Source organism: Coffea arabica, chromosome 1c (assembly GCF_036785885.1).
Source record: "Coffea arabica cultivar ET-39 chromosome 1c, Coffea Arabica ET-39 HiFi, whole genome shotgun sequence".
In the NCBI taxonomy this organism is placed as follows: domain Eukaryota; kingdom Viridiplantae; phylum Streptophyta; class Magnoliopsida; order Gentianales; family Rubiaceae; genus Coffea; species Coffea arabica.
In genome coordinates this window covers 48,522,311-48,544,576 of record NC_092310.1, presented here as the reverse complement: position 1 = coordinate 48,544,576, position 22,266 = coordinate 48,522,311, and the positions used below count along the sequence as shown (strand labels likewise).

Here is a 22,266-nt window from a genome sequence, read left to right as displayed (position 1 = left end):
TTCATCAGTAGAAGTTCACTCCCCACTAGATTTCTTCAGCTTCTGAATTCTATTTCTGCTCCTTCGTCCTTTGACTGTTGCATGAAAAAATTGGGTGTTTTTATCTCCCTCTAATAGCCAACTCAATCTGGATTTCTGATTCCAATAGGCCTCTTCATTATCATAAGCTACTTTCAAATGTTCTTTCAATTCCTGAATCCTTGGTCCTTTGTTTTCAGCCTCTGATGCCTTAATTTCCTCAATCTGATCTTTGCACCATTTAATTCTATCCAGAGAGTTCCCTTTCTTACTGCTACTCCATTTAAGAAGTGCCAACCTGCAGTTCTTGATTTTCTCCTTTATCTTGAACCATCTAGTTCCCTCGCACTGGACACTCCAAGCCTTCTTTACCACATCCTCAATATCCTTATGTTGTAGCCATCTCTTATCAAACTGGAATCTTTTTTTCCATCTCTTCCTTTCCTTCTCTGTTTCAAGTAACAACATACTATGGTCAGAAGCAATCGATTCAATGTGTAGACACTTAGCGTCCTCATAGCACTGCGACCATTTTAAGGTACAAAGGCCTCTATCCAGTCGCTGTTTAATTTCTCCACTCCCATACCAGTTGTTACTCCACGTCCAAGGCTTTCCCAAAAACCTAACATCCAAAAGCTGGTTCTCATTTATGAACTCCTGAAAATCCTGAAAACTCCTATAGTCCCTCCTCCTTCCACCCCACTTTTCGTCATTTGAGATGATATCATTGAGATCGCCTATTATAATCCATTTATCCCCCCATCCAACTTTCCTCCTATTCAGTACCTCCCATTGACCTCTTCTCATTTGGCTATCACAGCTTGCATAGATTCCAATCAACCACCAACACTCCTTTTTCTCTTTATCCTCCACTTTCACTTCAATTGTAAAAGCCGTACCTTGTACTTCTAGAATGTTGGCTTCATTCTTCCATAGGAGTGCCATACCACCACTCCTATTCATAGCCTCTATAACAAAACTATTTTCAAAGTTCAAAATCCTCTTAACTTTCTCCATATAAGTCTTTCTGTTTTTTGTTTCACAAAGGAAAATAATACTAGGGGAGAGGAGTCTATTTTCCTCCTTCAGATGGGGAACTGTCAAGGGGCTCCCAGCACCTTGACAGTTCCACACCAGAGCTCTCATTGATGGTTGAGAGACCAAGATGGGCTGGTCTCTTCCCCCCTCAGTATCTGATCAGAAAGTTCCATCTCATTGTTCCCTTTGTATCGTTTTCCAATCTGCTCATTCTGTTCCATATCCAGCATTTCCTCATCAACTATATGCAGCTTCCTCTTACCATTTCTTCCTTTCTTGGATTCCCTATTCTGAATATCACTTAGAGGTTGCCTATCACTGTCACTTCTTTTACTCCATAATCTTACTTTCCTCACCCTTTTTACACCATTTTCCTTGTCCTGGCTGTGTATTTCCTCATCCAGCAGCATGTCCATAGATTTGTCATCCCTTACCTCCAAACTCCTAACCAGGTTCCTGGTACTAGATTCACCAAATGCTACCATAGGCCTTGCTACTTGCACCATACTCTCTAACTCACACTCAGTTGAGACATACTCGAGGGTGCTCTCATTATTAATCCTTTCAGTTTCTATATTATTGAAGCCTGTCTCCTGAGCATCCAGGATCACCTCATCCTCCTCAAATGGTTCCTGAATCCTGTTTTCCTGCCCCTCTTTCCGATCCCCTACTGGGCATACCTTCCTGGTCATATCCAAGCTCTTCGCACCCTCAGTCCTATTAGCATTGGCCACCTGATCTACTTTTTTACCATTGCTCCTCTTGATCCATTCCCCATCTTGAAACCCCCAAACCTGCCTGTCCGGATTATATGAGCTGTGCACATCTTCCTTATGTGGAGATCCTCTTCCACTTTGTGCTCGTAGCCAGGGGCCATATTGGTTCTCCTGCTGTCCCTTTTTAATGTTCACTACATTCTTGCACTTCTTCTCACTGTGTCCAACAATTCCACACTTATAGCAGAAATCAGGTACTCTTTCGTATTTAAAGTTAATCCATTTTACTACCCCATTCAACTTAACTGCTGTTCCACGTAGCAACGGTTGGGTCATATCTGCCCACACTAACATCTTCAAATGTTTCCCTTCCTTCCCTCCTGTATGGGAGACTAACACTTCCTTCACCTCTTTAAACACTTTCCCTATCTTTTTTCCTGCCTCTTTCGAGATCCAGTGGATTGGTAAGTTCCATACTTGCACCCAAAGAGGGGCGTACCTAAATGCCTCAGAATTTTCCTCAATCCCAGCCTCCCATCTATGTAGTACTAGAATCTGACTGTCTATCAGCCATGGTCCACCATTCAGAATTCTCAGTCTGTTCTCCTCATCTGGTATGGTGAACTGAAATAAATTAGGACCTAACTCCGCTACCTCCAGATTTTTCGGGTAACCCCAAGCTGCTGTCACGAAATTCTTAACACCGGTAAAATTTGCAACTTTTTCTTCTCTAATCTTCCCAATAATGCTGTTTTCGCACTCAGTTATCCCCGGATTGATATCATCCATGTCCAGCCAAGTTCCGTTCTGCTCTAGTTTAGATAAAGCAAACTTCTTTAAAACTTCCTCCAGTTCATCAGCCATGGTGCACTGGAGATCTTAGTGGGATACCCCTACTTATACAGAAAAGCAAATGCTAGAGCCTGACTAAAACAGAGGGAAAAGGAGATCCGACTACTAACTTCCCTAGGTAAGTGCACTACCAGGTAGGCAAGACTACCAGAAAGACACCTACTTATATATATGCAGATGCAAATGACATAAAAGACATAAGAGAGCAGATAAAGTCAGTGAAACCTGTCAATCTAGAAGCTCCTTCACGACCTCCCAGTTTCTCTATCTACTACAGAGATGTTGTTCAAGTTCTGGTTCTTGATTCCTTGCTCAGCAGTGGTATTGTGTAGAATCCAGCACCTTACGTATCATGAGTTGGATGCAGATGTATTTTGGGCGGGCACTTTTCTTTGAATTTTCAATCTCCTACACAGAGGAGGGAAAGCTCTCAGCTAGAGAGAGAAAGCTCTCAGTAAGAGAGTTAAGTTATTCTCAAGCTTTTCTTAGCTACACATTCTGCACTTTTGAAGTGAAAATTTGGATATATTTGAAAAGCGCAAAGTGTATTTAACACAAACTTCTGAGACCAAGTGACTCGCTATCAAGAGATCGAATTGAACAATCCAATTAAACTACAGTACCTGTTAAAATAAGATAGACAGTTCATTACTTGCTCGACTAAAATAACTAATAAAAACTAGCTTGTTCTAATTTTCTAACAAACTTTAATTTACAGAGCTCAGCAGAGGTTTCTACAATGATAACAAAAATGTAAACATGAAATTAAAAAAAAAAAAAAAACTGAAGCTGGAAATCCATTGCAGTGAATTTCTTTTCTTTCTGAGGACAGAATTGAGTCACCTTCCTAATTAAGATGTATTACTTAAGTATCAGCAAAAGAAAATTATGGTAATTATTTTGATCATTTGATGTATAGTCTTGTTAGATTAATATCGATAGGCACAAGGTTTCAAACTTACAAAAATAAAATACTACTTCTATTCTCATCACACATATACCAACCATCACAAAACATCACCTTTGTGATTAGAAGGCAAAAAGATCATTTTTTTGTGATTAAGTAACACAAAATTACACTCAATAATTTGGCAAGACCTTGGAATTCCTTAACTCAAGGAGAGCATGCGTATTTTTGTTTAGTTTGCCCCAAACATCCGAGACGGTTGGCATCTCGAAAAAGGGGAGGATTTGGAAGCTAGAGGTACAAATATGGGTTCCAGAAAATATCTTCGACAAAGTCATAATCTTTCAACTTTTGTGGCCATATGTTATCAAGGGCAGAGTGCCCAAATATGAGTGGAAATTCAGAATGTGATTTTTGCTGCAGCCAGTGGACAGAAATCAACCAAGAATCTGTGTTCTCTATGTTGTATATAAGTTAGCTTTTGAAGGTGAATGTCACCGTGAAAATTGTTAGATGAAATATCTAAGGAATTAAGCTAGCTCAAGATTTGAAATTGTTGATGGATCAGTGCTAGTAAATTTGGTAAAATGCAAGTCTGTTTTGGAATCTGGTTGATTCAAGGACTTTGCATGGCCAATCTAATCAGAATGGTCATCTAAGTAATCGTGTAAGAGAGATCCAAGTTCCCAAGGAAACTAAAGCTGCTCCAAGTAAACATTATTGATGAAGTATCAAGGAGTTCCACGTTGTTTTCAACTATGGGTTTTCTAAAATTAGGTGTGGAAAGAATATAACTTGGAAACTTACCAATGAAATCGGTAATTTGAAGATCAAGCTCGACTAATGAAGTCAAGAAATTGGAATTCTTGGCTGACAATGAGGTATAATCTAGTTGATAAGACGTTTCACTCATAACTGAAATATCACGATTCAAGTCATTAAGGGATGTAAATGGAGAATCACTGCTAAAATAATCAAAGAACTCTTGAATTTCGTTATGGAAAACCAAAGAAAAACCTTTGGCATGATTTGACCAACAGGTTGAGAAATGCCAAGCTTGTAAATTCAAAAACATCACGAAATTTGATTTTTCCTACAAGATGGTTGTTACCAAAATTGAGTTTCTCCAGAAATACAACTAAATTCCAAACGTACTAGATGGCGTGAGAAGTCATTGCATGTAAAACATTTTCAAGACATTTCAAGACAGAAGTCATTGCATGTAAAAAAATTCATTACATATGGCGTGAGAAGTCATTTCAAGACATAATTTGGGGTGATGAAAAATTTTCAGCATTACATCACATATGCCCCATTTATGATTATTGAACATTCACATAAGCTGGCATACATTTCTTCTCTACTAATTTTTTTTCTTATAAATTTCTAATTTCAAAATATGTTGAAATTAAAACAAAAATTTCAACAATCCCATATGTTACCATAATTAAAGCGTAACTAAACTTGTCATTTCAAACTTCTCAGTGCCAATTTGCAGTTTGTTCTTGGTTGTTTGATTACAAATAAAGCTCTTTTGGTTTATGAGTTCAATCAATTTCTTAAGACAAAAACTTGAAAAAAGGAGTCTGACGTTGGTCAAAGTTGAGGGGGAAAAAGTATGAAAAAGATAAAATTAAGGGAGAAACTGATAGTAGCACTAAATATTAGAGGTTAAAGTGATAATAGCCCTAAATACTTGATATTAGGCTATTAGTCAGCCTAAGCCGAAAGATATAATTATAAACCGCAGTCTAATCTTCAGCTAGTTAATTATTAGTACTAATTTTGCTTCGGAAAATGAAAAAGAAACTTATCATGTAAGCTTTTAATACTTCGCTCCCAAATATTTATTCCCTCCAATTTCCCCTTTCTTCCTCCCTCTCTCTTCTCTCAAATTCCGCCATTTTTTTTTCGATTTCTCTCCAGCGGAAAAATGGCACCCCCTTAATTTAGTCTTCATTTTGTCAAATTCCTTCCAACTTCTTCCTTCTTCTTCTTCAAATTCCTCTTCACTTCCCAAAAAAGAAAAAAAAAGAAAATAATAACAAAAATTTGCACTCAGTCTCACAGCAGAGCTAGGGTTCTACTTCGAAGTCAGTAAAGGTAATAATTCTTCCTTTCCTTTTTTTTCTTCTTTTTTTTGTTAATTTTTTTAGTCTTTCAAGCTGTATATCCAAGTTCTACTGTCGTAATTTAATCTTGGCTGAATATTTCTGCAGAAGAAATTTCTAGTTGTGGACTTTTGTGAGAAAGAGTCGTCATCATGTATATAAAGCAGGTAATTAAGTTCTTTTGAACTTTTTTGGGCGGTTTGTTAGTTTGATTTAGTGAATTGGTGAATTAATTGGATTAATTTTGTCGTTTTTAGGTTGTAATCGAAGGGTTTAAGAGTTACCGTGAGCAAATTGCTACTGAGCCCTTCAGTCCGAAAGTTAACTGCGTTGGTAATTTATTTTCTTAGAGCATTCCTCCGAGCGGATACTTTTTTTGAACAACTATTTACTTAGTTAATTAAGCTAAATTTGTCTGCAGTTGGTGCTAATGGCTCTGGCAAGTCTAATTTTTTCCACGGTAGGTAGCTGGAGTAGTTTCATATATTTGTTGATTATAAAGCTTCGTTTTCATGCTAAATTGAGCTTAAGTGATTGATTCCTTCTGTTAATCCGTCAATTTGATTTTGCATTTGCAGCCATTCGATTTGTCATAAGCGATTTGTTCCATAACTTGCGGTCAGAAGAAAGGCAAGCTTTGCTTCATGTATGTGTTATGCTAAATTGTCGTGTTTTATTGTTGAGTTTTGGGAAACTTAGCATACTGGTCAAATTAATATGATTTTATTTGTGTAATGTAATTTTTGCCTTTTGAAATTCATAGGAAGGAGCTGGACACCAGGTGTTATCTGCTTTTGTGGAGATTGTGTTTGACAACTCTGACAATCGTTTTCCGGTAAAACGTTGATGGTCATTTTTTGTGTTCCTTGTACAGTCGTGTTTTCTTGGAGCTGTAGGGCTATGGTGCTTGCTTTGTGCTAAATGAATTGATACCTAATTGTTGACTGTTTCATTTTTCTGGAGTAGTTCCCGTAAAGTTTTCATAGTATGTTCGAGTTTACTGATGAGAAGGTGCTTGAGCAGAAAATAGTTTAACGGTATCAAGATGATATAACTTATTAACGGAGTTTGAATCTGTATTACATATGAGTTGATATGCCACATTGGTTTGCTTGTGAATTAAAAAAAAAATTATAATGAGCTCCATTATGTACATCGATTGCAACTGTCACAATCATATTTATGAGAATGCTCAGACGATTGAATTACATATTGTGCTCGATGTAACTTGAACAGAAATGGCGATGAAACATCCCTTTATGAGTTATTGACTTTCTCTAAAACCCAAACAGAAGAATAATTATCGGGAATGATAAATAATCATTGATTGTCAACCAAATGAAGGGCAGTATCACTGTCTACTGTTGTTTGCCGACAATTCCTTAAATAATAGCCAAGGAAGTATAGACTCCCAGGACCGAATAATGGACAATCATATCATCTACCCATTAAATTTAAAATAAAAAGTAGTATTGTTTCTTGCCAGGCAACCAAATGCGTATAGAGACATGATTTTTCTTCTCTACAATATGATGAAGTTAAAATCTTATTACTGCAGGCCCAATTCATATTGCTGCGTATAGAATCGTAGATGATAAGAGAAAAACTGGTTAAATCAGAATTTTCTTAGTTTTGTGCATTTACAAAGACTAACAGGAAATTGATTGAAGATATCCCCAATTTTAACATTTAATTGCAATTATTGTACTTAAATTCTGAAACATTCTAGCAAAACACGTCTAATTCTCTTTGTTTCGCTTATGTGTTGTACTTTTGTTTGTTTTATCATTTCCCGTTCTATTGGTAAAATAGTGAACTGTTAATCAACCTAACACTATGTCCCTTCTGGATGCTGCTATTTAAAAGTTCCTTTATTCAACCAGGTAGATAAAGAGGAGGTTCGGTTGAGGAGAACAATTGGCCTTAAGAAAGATGAATACTTCTTGGATGCAAAACATATCACGTGGGTAACCATTAGATTGACTTATACGTAAATCTGACAGAGTTTGTTGGTGGCCTTCTACTTTCTTTAATATGCACGATGTCGTAAAGTTAAATGAGAAAGATAGTTTCTTTCATTTTTTTTTTCTCTCTCTTTTTTTTCAGAAAGACAGAAGTAATGAATTTGCTAGAAAGTGCTGGATTCTCTCGATCTAATCCTTACTATGTCGTGCAGCAGGGGAAAGTATGATGCTTTTCCAATAAGGAATAAAATTTTCTTTTCTTGATTTTGGTTATATTGGAGTGTATCTTACAAATACTGCTCTTGCTTCTGCACTTTTCTGCAGATTGCGTCATTGACATTAATGAAAGATGCAGAACGACTTGATCTGCTGAAGGAAATTGGTGGGACACGGGTATATGAAGAGAGACGTCGTGAAAGTTTGAAAATCATGCAAGAAACTGGCAAGTTCTGTTCAGTTGCATGCGTGTTGATTATCTTTTTCTATTGACCACTAACCTCTACCCACATATCAGGTAATAAGAGAAGGCAAATTATTCAAGTTGTCCAATACTTGGACGAAAGATTGAGAGAACTAGATGAAGAGAAAGAGGAATTGAGAAAATATCAGCAACTGGACAAGCAACGTAAATCTCTGGAGTACACTATATTCGACAAAGAACTTCATGATGCCCGGCAGAAGCTGATGGAGGTCTGTTCTGTTGCATGATATTTTAGTAGCTTGGGTGCAAATTCTTAGCATTCTATCTTCGATACATCCTCCATTTCTTTTCAATTTTAATTGCTATCTTGCGCTGGTCATGTGCTTCTTGATTTGGGCCAAATTGCAAACTGAGCACTTTGATACTATATTAATATAGAGTTCTAATGCATAAATAATAAGGATTAATTTTGTATACATTGACAGTGTATACAGTTGCACCCTTGGATGCATGCCAAATGTGCCAAAAATAAAGTTCAAATTCAAATTGGGATCAAGTGGCACGTATCCAAGGGTTCTAGTGTGTATACTGTCACATTATATGAAATTAATCGAAATAACAATGAGAAGTGTCTATAATACACAAAGAAAGTTCCTCATTTTCTTTTTTGAATCTCTCTTGTTTCTGTTTTGCTTCTTATTCTACTTTCATAATTTTTATACTTGTTTTGTATCCTATTTTGGAGTCTACACTGCTTTTGGCCACAGGTGGCTATATTAGTTTAGTGGTCTATAGTCTTTTGTGGCACTTTTTGCTCAGGAACCTAGTTCTGGAATCATGGTTTCTTGGAGCTACAAATTACTGGATCCTAACATCTTATCCATGAATTTTCTGTTGCATGTGGATTCATGTTGTGATACTCACCTTTTTGGCAGATAGAAGATGCTCGTAACCGGGGTTCTGAAGCATCAACTAAGTTGCATAACAGTTTGTCCGATGCCCATGAGAAGGCCAAGGAGTTAGACAGACTGTATAAAGATTTAACAAAGGAAGTTCAGATCTTAAGTAAAGAGAAAGAAGCAATGGACAAACAACGCACAGAAGCCATCCAAAAGCGTGCAAAACTCGAGCTTGATGACAATGATCTTCAAGAGAGAATATCTGCTAATATAAAGGCAAAGGTAACAAAACTAGATAATGTCCTATGCTACAACTGTCTAGAATTTAGCTTATTTATTCATCTTTTTCAACTCTTGGGAGTTCAGGAGGATGCAGCTAAGCAGCTTGAAATTCTGGAGAAAGAAATTCAGGAATCTACTAATGAGCTGAACAAGATGAAGCCTCTGTACGAAGGCCAAGTCAAAGAGGAGGAGGAAATAACCAGAGGGTATGATCACGGTTCTTTTCAAAAGACTCTATGATCTATTAGATGCTGATCTTGGCACGCTATTTTTGTCCAACTAACAAGATCCTACTTAAATTTGTTTAGCGTACCAAACTAAATTTTCATTGTTTCTTGATTCTAATAAAATAGGAAAGGCTGTGGTGATACTTTTTCCTGTTTACAAGTCATACTTCAAGTAGAAAGGGAAAGATATTAAGATGGCACTTTTTCAGTTTTCTGGGCTTTTGCTATTTCAGAAAATCCTGAAGCTACTATGGGGCAACTACAGAAGAATCTTTTTCCCCACCTGAACTTTAGCTGTTGTGGTTTTTCTTTTTTCCAGGGTGACTTTTGAGTAGTATCACAATAGATATGGTTGTGATTATCTTTGCATTTTAATAGATATATTTGTTCCATGGTCTGCAGAATTATGGAACGTGAAAAGCAGCTTAGCATTCTTTACCAAAAACAAGGCCGTGCGACCCAGTTTGCTAGCAAAGCTGCTCGTGACAAGTGGCTTCAGAAGGAAATTGATGAGTATGAGAGAGTTCTTGCTTCAAACTTAACACAGGTGACTGTTTTTATTAATAAGTGAATACTGTTGAATAGTGTGTTCACTGAAGTGTAATTTCCTGGTGTTGGGAAATGGAAGAAAGGTGTGTGGCGCTGATGATGTAGCCCTTAAGGGTAATGAAACAAAATTCCCTTCTGATGCACATGGCCTCAAGGGAAGTGCATTTCGTCATGACACATGGCCTTCTTCCCTTGATCTTCTTGTATTGGTGCATACAAATAGAAGAGTGTGTTGTGGGGATTGATGCTGAAGATTTTTCATTCAGATGTCAAGCTTATGTTGTCTCCATTTGGTCTAAAACTTGTGCAGTAGTAGTCAATGATCATCAGCTGCACTGGAAGCAAGAAAGTTGGATCTATTGGACCAAGTCAATTAGTGGAAATTTTCTTTAACTTCCAGAACATCCTTATCAGATGTTTTATGTTGGGTTTTATTTGCCTCAACTTACTATATATAAAGCTTACTATTTTTATTACTCTCCCATAAGATAATATTGTGATTTGTGATTGCATTAGATGTTAATAAAGATACTTTTGTAAATCAATTACCTTCTTTCCTTTTTCTGACGACACTCAGGGTGTGCGCCTCAATTGCTACTTCAGGAGAGCAAGATATGCTCCCCCCTCTCTCTCTCACACACACACACCCACCCACACCACACTACCTCTTGGGATTTTGTTTAACCGTCGCCTGTTATATAAATATAAAATTTGAACTCTTTTTCCCTGCTGTGTTATGTGCAACTGAAGTACACTATTTTGCAACAACTCTTTTCTTTTACTGATGTGCTGCATTTGCATTTATCATTTCCTTGTGTGACTCTACCCCAACTCCCCCATCTCATGGAGAAAATGTTCTCGTGTGTTTTCATTCTTTCTTTAGCTCTTTGCATTACTGTTCCAATTTCAAGGGTAATTGCCTAATTGGTGTCTACATCTGATCCCTGCTGGCTTGCTTTCTTTCAGGAGAGAAAACTGAATGATGAAATCAATCAACTTAGAAAAGATTTGGAGGAACAGGATGCCTATGTACTTGGTCGGAAAAATGAAGCAGCTGCATTAGAAAATCTTGTGTCGGGATATCGAGAAGTTTGCAGCCGATACAAAACGGAGAGGGATAAGTTGCATGCAGAGCGGAAGTACGAGTTGTGATTGCTTGTTAGGATCAGATGGTTGATAAAGTTTTGCAGATTAAAATTGATGCGTTGGTTTGATTTTCAGGTCTTTGTGGGAAAAAGAAAGTGAACTTTCTTCTGAGATAGAAAGGCTTCAATCTGAAGTTATGAAGGCAGAAAAAAGCCTAGATCATGCAACCCCTGGTGTTAGTACTCCTATCATGTTTAAATTTCTGTTGCAGAACTAAGAAATCATTGACACTAACTGATCCCGCTGTTATTCATTTCACCAAGAATTGCTAGTTCTGAGTTGGGGAGTGATATAACATTGTAGTCTCTGTTATAACCTTTACTGTAGGGAAAAATTACATGGACTTGGTCCATGTGGACCAAGATGCATAAAGTGTCGGTCCCACATGGTTCCCAAACGTGATTTTTCTCTTAAATACAAGTTTTAACATTGCACAACTGCTGCTGAGAATCATGTGCTTGTGTGGTACAATTATGAAAAGAGTGAAACAACACTTTCTGGTTTCAAACCTTTTATCAAAATCATTTAGCTCATAAAATCTCAACTCACAAATGTGAATATATCTATTTGGGTAGTGACTGACCATGAAGCTCCTTTTTTTTTTGCCTTTTCTGGTTAAGAAGATGTGATAAAGCTTAAAGATCTTTATGTGTACTGCTCTTTAAATCAGTAATATCAGAATTATTTTCATCTTTGTGTTTAGAATATCATCATGATTCCCTTTTATCTTTGTCTGAACTTCTCAGGATATAAGAAGGGGTCTGAATTCTATTAGGGGAATAATCAGGGAACATAAAATATCTGGGGTACTTGGGCCCATTGTTGAGCTGGTTGAATGTGATGAAAAGTTCTTCACAGCTGTCGAAGTTACAGCTGGAAACAGGTAACCTTTTTATTTTTATTTTTATTTTTATTTTTACCAGTGCGTGTTACATTGAATGGCTGATCTTATTGATTAAGCTTCTTTATTGCTATTGTCTGACTGCTATTCTTTCTTTGTATAGTTTATTTCATGTGGTGGTTGAAAATGACGATATATCAACCCATATCATTAGACATCTTAATGCACGGAAAGGTGGACGGGTTACATTTATACCTTTAAACAGGGTGAAAGCTCCCCATATTACTTACCCTCAGAGCTCTGATGTTGTACCTCTCCTGAATAAACTGAAATTCTCTAGGGATCATGCACCGGCATTTGCTCAGGTTAGATTTGCTGAAATCCTCCCTTGACCTGTTATGAATCTTTTTTTCCTATCAGCTTTGCTACCATGACTAAACTGGGTTCTGACCAGGGTACTTAAGTGCTTCCTGATTGGCTATAATGATCTTCCATCTGTAAAATGTTGATTTAGCTTCTCACTTGTCTGCTTATTCAATCTCTTAAGATACTTTGTATCTGCTTATTCAATCTTTTTTAAGTTAGCTGAAAACCCTTGTCTCTATCTGAGAGCATTGTAAGAGTGACGGATTTGACATTCAGTCTTCATGTCCAATGTTGATTTTGACCTTGCTCCTGTGGATTCATGCTGGCTTCACTTAATCTTTTAGCGGTGCACATATAATATTTGATGACTGCTGACGAGAAGCTGCAGAGTATACTTGATAGATGGATGCGTAATACATTAAATGAGATTTACTTACCTTTAAGATAGTTGTTAGGGTCAAACATCTGCTCCTCTTTGAAATTTGAGCTGTACTGTGATTATTTTGAACATATTAATTGCTTAGACCAGCAGTTATTAATTAGGAATGCATCTAATTTCCTTTGGAACTTGTTACATGACAGATTTATTTGCTCAGCGCATTTATGTACTTCTGATATTTTGAAAGATTGTTTAACTTCAAGGCTATAGGATTGACCAAAGTGAACAAATGGCAGGTCAAGTATTATGTCGGCGTCCCATCTTAGAGTTAACCTATCATTTAATGATTTGGGCTCGTATTTGTAAGGGAATCTTTGCCTTATAGTAAAGATGAAGCCTATCTAGTTAGGAGTAGGAGCCTAGAATTAGTACAAGCAGAGTTTTAAGCTAATAAAGTTTCCAGTAGTTATTAACTTTTTGAGGTTCTTTGATGCAATCTTGCCTTATTTGTGATGCCTAAATATTTATAGGATTGGATTCTAAGGTTTCCTACTCCTTTTCTTCTCAGATTTATTGTGTTATCAGGTCATGATTACATGTGTCATTTTGGACTTGCGCGTCTTTCATGGGAAGTGTAAACTTCTATTATCGAGTTGAAGTAAAATTTTTGGATACTGTAATTAAAACTAAATGTTGTTTCCGACCTTTTTTTTTTGAGGGTGGCCTTTGAGATCCTAATCTTTTTATTGACAGAATATTGATGTCCTAATTCTACCAACTTCAAGCTTGAGCAAACCCCAGAAACAAGAGGACAAAGTATTTAACCTGCCACTAAATCTTTTGATGACCTAATTTGGCCATCAAATTCAGTTCTATCGTTTTCTTATTTCATATATATATTTTAATTTTTAGCGTGAAATGTGGGGGTATTTGTGTTCCACTTTTCATTTTCTTTCCTCATTTTTACTTAATTACCAAGCTTAAGTATGAAACCACCACCTTTACAGCACCTTTACAGTGGCAATTAATGGCCAGACACCAGGAATGACTTTCAGACCTCCATCTTGCAATTAGTCTCTGTCAAAGTGTTCTTTGTCTGGCCTAGTTTTCAGCAACCATTTCCTAAAGAACCACCTAAGCTTACACACCACATTTGGTGGCCTCTCAGACTATCTTCGCCATGCCATCATTTCCTATGCACATTGAAGGGAAATCTACTCTACCAAAACAATAATTACAATGATTTTTAAGTAAATGTCATTCCAAAAATGACAAATAGAAACCTAGATGACACTACGAGGGCTTGCACTTTTGGCTGAACTCCAAATGAGTTTAGAGAAACCTTCCATGGCTCCTAAGAATGCTCAAGCTTACAAGAGGATATAGTTAAAAGGTCTCTAAGTACAGTTTTTAATTAGCTTCTACTAACTAATGCATGCCACCACTTATATTTTGGTACCAAATTTAAAGGCTGAGGTCCCTCCCTTTATTTTCTTATCTTAAAATTAATCATGTGGTTCTGGGAGGGATGCTGGTCCTCTTTTTCAGGGAGAGTATTGGAAGAGGAGCTCATGGTCAATCGGAATGGTTGGGAAAGGCAGCATAGAATGCAAAAGAAAAACATTTTGGTAATGTTATTTATACATTGAACTAAATATGCCTAAAGGTGATACACTAAAAGGGGGTTTAATTTGTAAAACCAACAGAATGACATTAAATTTGCACTTTCAAATACACAGTCATTTGGTATTGAAATAGTTTGATGGCTAAACTTTTTTTTAAAATATTTTTATTTATTTTTGGAGAAGGGAACAACTTTACTTAGGGTTACCAAAACAGAAACAAGTACTTATCTTCTTATGCAATGACGAACATATCTGAAAATGGAAATAGACAGTCAGTTGGGTAGCTTGGAGGTCCTCCTAGAATTGATTTTTAAGTTGGTCATGATCGTGGTATTTCCCCATCTTAGTATTCAAAAAGTGTGCCGTGGGGCAGAGTCCCAGATCTGAGTCTTGTTTCCTGCTTAACAGTACGTCCTTTATGTGTTGTGGAAATGTCCATTGTAACCACATATGTATTTGCTTCTGAAGGTGTTTGCAAGGACCGTAATTTGCCGAGATCTAGACGTCGCCACAAGGGTTGCCCGCACTGATGGCCTGGACTGTATTACTCTGGAAGGTTTTAATCAATCTTACTTTGTTGTTTTACACTACTGTAGCCTGCCAGTCTGTTGCCTGATAACTTTACCCTCCTCGTCGTAGGTGATCAAGTTAGCAAAAAAGGCGGCATGACTGGTGGATATTATGACTATAGACGCTCAAAACTGAAGTTCATGAATACCATCAGACAGAATGCATTCTCTATTACACTGAAGCAGGAAGAACTGGAAGGCTTAAAATTTAAACTTCAAGATATCCTTGATTGACTTCTATTAAATTATTATTCTGTTTGCTTCATTAACTTCTCTTTTGATACTTAGTCATTTCATCCTTTCTGTGACAGTTGCATGTTCTCATCCTCATGATAACCTCTAAAGAATGTTTAGATTGCTGCAAAAATGTGTCAGTAAGTACACTGCTTTAGTTCTAAAAATTGTGAAAAAGAGAAATCTGATACATTGTGGCTTATGTTGCTGTAGTGTTGTGAATATACAAAGCTTGATTTCATAGTGTAAGTTTTAATAAGTTTACCCTACTGATTATACTCAGGCTAAATTTAATTATTCTGTGAGTTGTTAATGTTCACAAAATAGAGCATGGCTTTCTATTGTTGAGTTGTGAATGTTGGAACTTTAGTTTTCACTGAACCTTTCTTACAGATTGACCAGAAAATTAATGAACTTGTTTCTGAGCAGCAGAAAAATGATGCCAAGGTTGCTCATGATAAATCTGAATTAGAACAGCTGAGGCAGGATATTGGTATTGTTGATAAACAGAAACAATCCATTTTGAAATCTCTCGAGAAGAAGGTGCGTCAAGCGTCAACAACCTGAAATTTACTTCAACCATTCCCCTACAATGCTGATGTCTTCTGACTGCTGTGATTCTGAGTCCATTTTGCAGGAGAAGCTACTTTCAAATATTTTGACTCAAATAGATCAACTTAGGGGCAGTATTGCTGTGAAGCAAGATGAGATGGGAACTGAACTTGTTGATCACTTGACACCAGAGGAGAAAGATTCCCTGTCTAGGCTGAACCCTGAAATAACAAGTCTGAAGGAAAAGCTTATAGCCTGTAGATCCAATCGCATAGAGGTTTTCTACTTGATATTATAGCTGCACGATAATTAAATACAACTGCTTCTGTATTTATTTTCTCATACTATTATGTGCTGCATTGATAGACGGAAACTAGAAAAGCTGAGCTTGAGATGAATCTCTCTACAAACCTGGTGAGGCGGAAACAAGAGTTGGAGGCTGTAAAATTGTCTGCCGAGGCTGATATGTTGCATAATGAGGCTGAAATGAAGAGGCAGGAACTAGTGGAGGCCAGTATACTAGTTGAAAATTTAACACAACAGCAAAAAAGTGAGTTCTAAAGTTATCTTGAAACTTTGATCACAGTATTCTAGTCTTGTCATATCTGACACATGTTAACTTTTAGGAGTTTCTCAAAGTATCAATGAACGAAACAAGAAAATCAAGGACATTAAAGATGAAAAAGATAGCATAAAGGTAATTTACTAATCCCCATGTTTCATTTCTTGTCATTTTGTCTAAAACTAATAGGATAAATTGTTTTTGTAGGCTCTCGAAGATAAATATCAGAGCACCCTTCAAGATGAAGCTAAAGAACTAGAACAACTATTAAGTAAAAGAAATACTTATATTGCCAAACAAGAAGAATACTCAAAGAAAATCCGTGAATTGGGTCCTTTGTCTTCAGATGCTTTTGAGAGGTATTTTCCCTTTTTTTTTTCTTTTTTTTTATCCCTTGTGTGGTGTTTAGCAACTTGTGATTTAGAAGTGCTATGTACTCTGTTTTACTGTTGGCTAATGATGACATCATGGGTAGGATAGTTTCTTTGTATCATCTACACTAATATACTTCTGTATTTTAGCCATGGAGAGAATTCATCCAGAAGATTTAAAAGCATTAATTTGGCGTATTTTGTTATAGTTCAGCTGATTGGACACTTTCCTCCACAGCAAAGGAATCACTACATTAACAGCTGATCTTGGTTTTGTTCTAGTTAGCTAAATTCCTCATTTGTGAGATGCGATAATAAGATCCCCTGCTCAATTCCTGTATCTCACCAGCTACCACTTGATTTATCTTTGAGTGATCTTATGCTTATTGTAAGATTTATTGTGTCCTGAATTTTTTGGGGAAACAAGTTGGTTGATTTTCATTGAAAAAAGAAAAACTAAGAGCAATGATGCACTGGGTAGAACCATATCTGCTAGCTTTGTTTAGTTGTTGAGTTGTTTTCTTTTTTCTGGTCCGTGCATATTGTAGGTATAAAAGGAAGAACATAAAGGAATTGTATAAGATGCTTCACAGTTGTAATGAGCAACTGCAACAGTTCAGCCATGTGAACAAAAAAGCACTTGACCAATATGTAAATTTCACAGAGCAACGAGAAGAGCTCCAAAAGCGGCAAGCTGAATTGGATGCTGGGGATGAGGTACTATGGTTTCATATCAATTCTGTTTGACCAACTTTGACGATGCTTCGGATGGCAGATATTCATTTAGATTTATTTCTATTTGACTCCTGCAGAAAATTAAAGAACTTATAACTGCTCTGGACATGAGAAAGGATGAATCAATTGAGCGGACCTTTAAAGGCGTGGCAAAACATTTCCGAGAAGTGTTTTCTGAACTTGTCCAAGGAGGCCGTGGATTTTTGATCATGATGAAGAAGAAGGTAGGTTTGATTGAATGCTTTTGGCTTAGCACTTGCAATTACCCGAACTTTTTGCCTGCAAAAAATTTTTGTGGTTTTCCTTGGCCCAGGAATATATCATATGATCACCAATATGCACGCACTTAAATAGCTTCCATTAACGGTCTTTTTCAACCTTTGGACCTCATTTTCTCTCCTTTAGAAGATTCTCTAATCCGTACTTGTATAATTACTACCACACTTTTTGTATCCAGAATTTTTCCACTATTCTTTTCATGTTATCAGCCTGTTAGCAACTAGATTACTTGCTTTATTTTTTTATTATCTACAAAGACTTGTAGAGATAGTTGTGCAAGTAATAAATACATGTAGCATATAATACAAATGAATTGCCAATTGGTTATCTAAATACCTGTTCTCAAATTAATATGTATCTTTTGCTCATCTAGATTATTTCCCAACAAAATATTTTTTTCTTCATCTGGACACAGTCTTAATATCAAATGTTCCTTGCTCATTTGATATTCTGTTCCCCTTTTACTGCATACCATTTGGGACCCCTTCCTTTCTTTGCAAGTTCGGTTTATTTGATTCCTCTCCTTTCATGGAAGAATGATTTTACTCAACAAGCGATTAGGAGATTTTTTTAGAGGTGCTATTAACTGATCTGCTTTATCTAATTTTTTGGGTTAAAGGGTTACAAAGCATCTATGGATCTTTCTTAAATTGCATTTACAGGATGGAGATGAAGATGATAACGACAATGATGAGGATGGCCCTCGTGCAGCTGATATGGAGGGAAGAGTTGAGAAATATACAGGCGTTAAAGTCAAGGTTTCTACTTCAGCTTTTGCTTCCTTTTTTTGGCCCCCCCCTCCCCCTGGATTTTAAAGCTACTAAACTAGGTCAATAATAGTTTAGATATATCTATCAAAACATCCTTAAATGAATTATAGCAACAGTTTTATGAGATTATACACTTACATAACACCTGCAGGAAAGGTATCACCATAGCTTAGTTGCTGATTTGTCTGAACGAAATTGTTTGACTTTCGGTAAGCACCCACAGAAAGTGGGGTTGCAAAAGTTGTTGGTGATTGTTTGTTACTGTCTACAATAATGGTGGCAGGTTTCCTTCACTGGGATTGGGGAGACGCAGTCGATGAAACAGTTATCCGGTGGTCAAAAAACTGTGGTTGCACTAGCACTTATATTTGCTATACAACGATGTGATCCTGCCCCGTTTTATCTCTTTGATGAGATAGATGCTGCACTGGATCCTCAGTACAGAACAGCTGTTGGAAGTATCCTACAGTTTAATCCATTTGGTGCAATCCTGCATTGGATTTTGTGTCCATTTTCTTGTTTAGTGTAGACATTTTCTTCTTTATGGACGTTTTACTGGTTTTTTGATTTACTTTAAATTTGGGGATGGGGGTGGGGGTTCTGAATCGAGTGCATGTTACAACTGAATTCATGCATTGCTTGCTTCAAAGAGTGTGTATAACCAAAAAATTGAAGTTGTTATTCCATAAAGAATGGTTATGTTAATGTTGAACAGCTGATCATATTCTTTTTTGAGGGATAGAATGACTTAAAGAAGGAAGAATTGGTAGAATGTCTTAAGGTAGATGTTTGGGCAGCGTTCTCCTGTTTTATTTTTTATTTGCAGCAAGTTTCCTTTCCTAATCAATTTGATTACTAGGAACTATTTTGATGAAACTCTCTCTAATTTTTCATGTTGTCCTTTTAAAAATTGTCAGGTTTGTTATTTGCATTCATGGTACCTATTTAATTTCTCAGAGCATTCTTTTGAACACTTGAAAATTTTTTATTATGGATGCATGTTTTGGTGAACTTTTCCTAAATTTGCTCACCTGGTTGATTTTTTTTCTTTTTTAGTATTTCTCTGCTTGGACATGTTAGGACATCACATGTTAAAAGTATATTTGAGTTCTTCTATAATGCTTCTCTGGGTAATAACATCATTTCTCCTAAGTGAGACTCTCATAAACCAAGTGTGTAAGCTCTCTGTAAAATTCTGGTCAGTGTTTTCTGTTGTTTGTAGATTCTTCATGACTCCCCTTTTATATGACTTTTTCAGATCAGACTGTTCACCCTCAGGAATCCTGGTCCCCATGAATTTTTGGGTTTGCAGGAAAATGAATTTGCATGTCTATTCATCTTTATTTTATTCACATCTTTCAAACTATTGTGCTACTGCTTCAGAGTTATTTTAAAAAAAAAAAAGAAGAAGAAGAAGAAAAACAACCAAGTTTTACTTGGAGGATATTGCACCATCTGGAAAGCATGCATATTGGAAGTATTCTATGTGACATAAAATGCTTGTGGTGGTGGTGATTCGTTTTATTCACTGATAGGCTCTTGTTTCTGTTAAGGAAGTATTGCAGCAGTGTTTAGACATGTGATACACATTGTACTTGACATGATAGTTCTAGGAATTCTGTTGAATCTTACCTTTGATTTGCATCAGGGGTACCCTGCATTTGACTCGAGCACACTGCATCTATTGCACAATAAACTATGTCTCGTATTAAGTAGATACTTTCAATGTTCTGCACATAATGTTATGTTTTGGAACTTCTCAGTTACAAAGGCAATTCTACTACAAAAAGCATCATTATAAATGCATAGTTATCATTCTTTTCTGCCTTATTCTTCCTTCTAAGCCTGCTCTGGTGATTCTTTAACCTGTACTCCCATAGATATGGTAAGGCGTATGGCAGACATGGCAAGTACGCAGTTCATTACCACAACGTTCCGTCCAGAGCTAGTGAAAGTTGCTGACAAAATATATGGTGTGACACACAAAAATAGAGTTAGTCGTGTTAATGTTGTGACCAAGGATGAAGCTTTAGATTTTATTGAGCATGATCAATCTCATAATGCTGAGTGAGGTTAGCCTTTTCTAACCTTGCATCTGTTTTGTTTGTTTGCTCGTAAATAGGATTGATTTGTTTGTAGTAATGGTTGTTCTATCTTTTAACCAAAATGGTTGAGCGTATTCAAGTCTGCGTACTTCGAGGATAGAAAAGCAATTGTGTGATAGGTTTTTCTCCTTTTCCCCCTTCTGTAGGGGTAAAAATTTGTTTTAAGATTGGATCCATTAGCATTACGTGTTACTCTATTTTACTTTGTGCAGTGGGCCTGGTAGATGCGTTGAATTGATTTTGCTGTTGCAGTGTTCCTGGTAGATGGTTTGGAGTATAGGGCTGTTGTAACTTCTACGTAGTCAAGTTTAGTGCATGGTATGGATTCGGCTGATGTACATGTTGACTCCCAAGTCCCAATTCTTCTCTGCTTGGGGTACTGTATCTGAATGCACTTGATTAGTATATTGCTTTGTTGTTGTCTGGATAGATTTTTATCTCATCACCATTCTTTTAGCTGGTTTAATAGATCCGAAAGTGGTGCCCTAATTATTTTAGGTTGCCAATAATATCTTTTTCTCATGTGGCTACTACACAAGGAAAAGGAGGATAGCTCTGGTACAAAATGAGTCGAGTAAACATTTCAGGCTTTCAGCATGTGCACATTGATGCTAACCTTCTTAGTATATGACCCTCCACAATAATAACGCGCAAGAATATCTAAATATATGATCTAAAATTAGCACTATCTAGCTTTGAACTGGCTCAGTTGTGAGGCTATATCCAGAAGGGAAGAGTGGATCATAATGCTTATCACCATAGTTCATTGGCAGCTGGTCTTGAACCAAGTACGAGAGAGCTTTTCAGTGAACCCATAATCTGCAAAAAGCACATCAGCAACACCTTGGCCTTTTGTTCCAGGCAGCAACCAAAGCATCAATGGATGAAAGGTAGGGCTCAATCACAAGGGGCCTGTTGGATCCGACGACAGCAGCACGCTAGAACATGCTGGCTACAAACGTTGGTGACAGCAGATAAACCTGGTTCAGGAATGGCAAAGTTGTGATTGTTGCCTGGGGTTCAGCAAATGGAGGGAGGTTCACCAACAACAACAATGGCATGATCGAAGATGTTTTCTCTGACAAAAAACAGAACTATCAACGCTTTCTTTGTAAACCACCTCGTGCCGCCGAAAGAATTGGAAATTTTGAGATGAAATTTGGATTGCAAAATAATTGGTGAAGTATATACCTGCAGTATTATTGTTACCACTAATTCCTTGCCGTGCCATTGTCCAGCCTCCACGTTGGTATCCCAAATTGTTGGCTTGAGTTTCTGTGATTTAGATTCCCCCCCCCCCCCCCCCCCCCCTTCTTGGGAAGTGGAACCACTTTTCAGTACGATGCCATGAATCCTGATTATCATTTGGCCTATGTATATTTTTTTCCTGATGGTTCATTCTTAATTTTAGCCCACGAATTCGTCTTAACAGTGGGCTGCTTTGGGTCCCTGTAAAACATGTAGTATTCTCCTTCTCGTGCAACAATTGCCCATGCAAATAAGAACAAAATTCCCACTTTGGGGAATAAACCAGTCGAACCCATTCCTCACAACATTCCCTTCGTCTCATGCATAACAAAATAAATAAGAAACAATCACCATAAAAATCGAGTTTGACGCCTCTGCTATGATGTACATTAAACAAGAATTGTGCAAGTCTATGTACAACCAAAAAAAATTAGTACATAATCAAGCAATCATCAATATTCAAACAAAGATGTAAGAAAAAATGAAACTCCCACAACTAA

At 36.9% G+C, this 22,266-nt stretch overlaps 2 protein-coding genes across 5 annotated transcripts; one reads left to right on the top strand and one right to left on the bottom strand.

The window, feature by feature from the left end:
* Window positions 1-15: 15 nt before the first annotated feature.
* On the bottom strand, window positions 16-1,164 carry LOC140005853 (uncharacterized). The gene has a single exon (XM_072046981.1). It carries the CDS (start codon window positions 1,162-1,164, stop codon window positions 16-18), a length of 1,149 nt encoding a protein of 382 aa, XP_071903082.1.
* Window positions 1,165-5,310: 4,146 nt separating this feature from the next.
* LOC140035064 (structural maintenance of chromosomes protein 3-like) lies at window positions 5,311-20,947 on the top strand. Of its 4 annotated transcripts, XM_072074537.1 has the most exons (30): window positions 5,311-5,634; window positions 5,751-5,809; window positions 5,900-5,975; window positions 6,064-6,102; window positions 6,221-6,288; window positions 6,406-6,477; window positions 7,526-7,605; window positions 7,749-7,827; window positions 7,931-8,048; window positions 8,121-8,296; window positions 8,963-9,208; window positions 9,293-9,414; window positions 9,838-9,982; window positions 10,951-11,123; window positions 11,206-11,305; window positions 11,877-12,013; window positions 12,135-12,336; window positions 14,810-14,897; window positions 14,981-15,131; window positions 15,537-15,687; window positions 15,782-15,973; window positions 16,063-16,246; window positions 16,323-16,393; window positions 16,466-16,617; window positions 17,178-17,346; window positions 17,442-17,588; window positions 18,306-18,401; window positions 18,697-18,871; window positions 20,294-20,485; window positions 20,731-20,947. In XM_072074537.1, the coding sequence occupies exons 2-29, from the start codon at window positions 5,795-5,797 to the stop codon at window positions 20,482-20,484; spliced, it is 3,615 nt and encodes a 1,204-aa protein (XP_071930638.1). In that variant the 5' UTR covers window positions 5,311-5,634; window positions 5,751-5,794; the 3' UTR covers window position 20,485; window positions 20,731-20,947. The 4 variants fall into 4 exon arrangements, with proteins under 4 accessions (XP_071930638.1, XP_071930653.1, XP_071930644.1 ...); XM_072074552.1 differs by lacking the exons at window positions 5,311-5,634; window positions 5,751-5,809; window positions 5,900-5,975 and having other exon boundaries at window positions 6,221-6,272; window positions 7,530-7,605; XM_072074543.1 differs by lacking the exons at window positions 5,311-5,634; window positions 5,751-5,809; window positions 5,900-5,975 and having other exon boundaries at window positions 6,221-6,272.
* The last annotated feature ends 1,319 nt before the right edge of the window (window positions 20,948-22,266 follow it).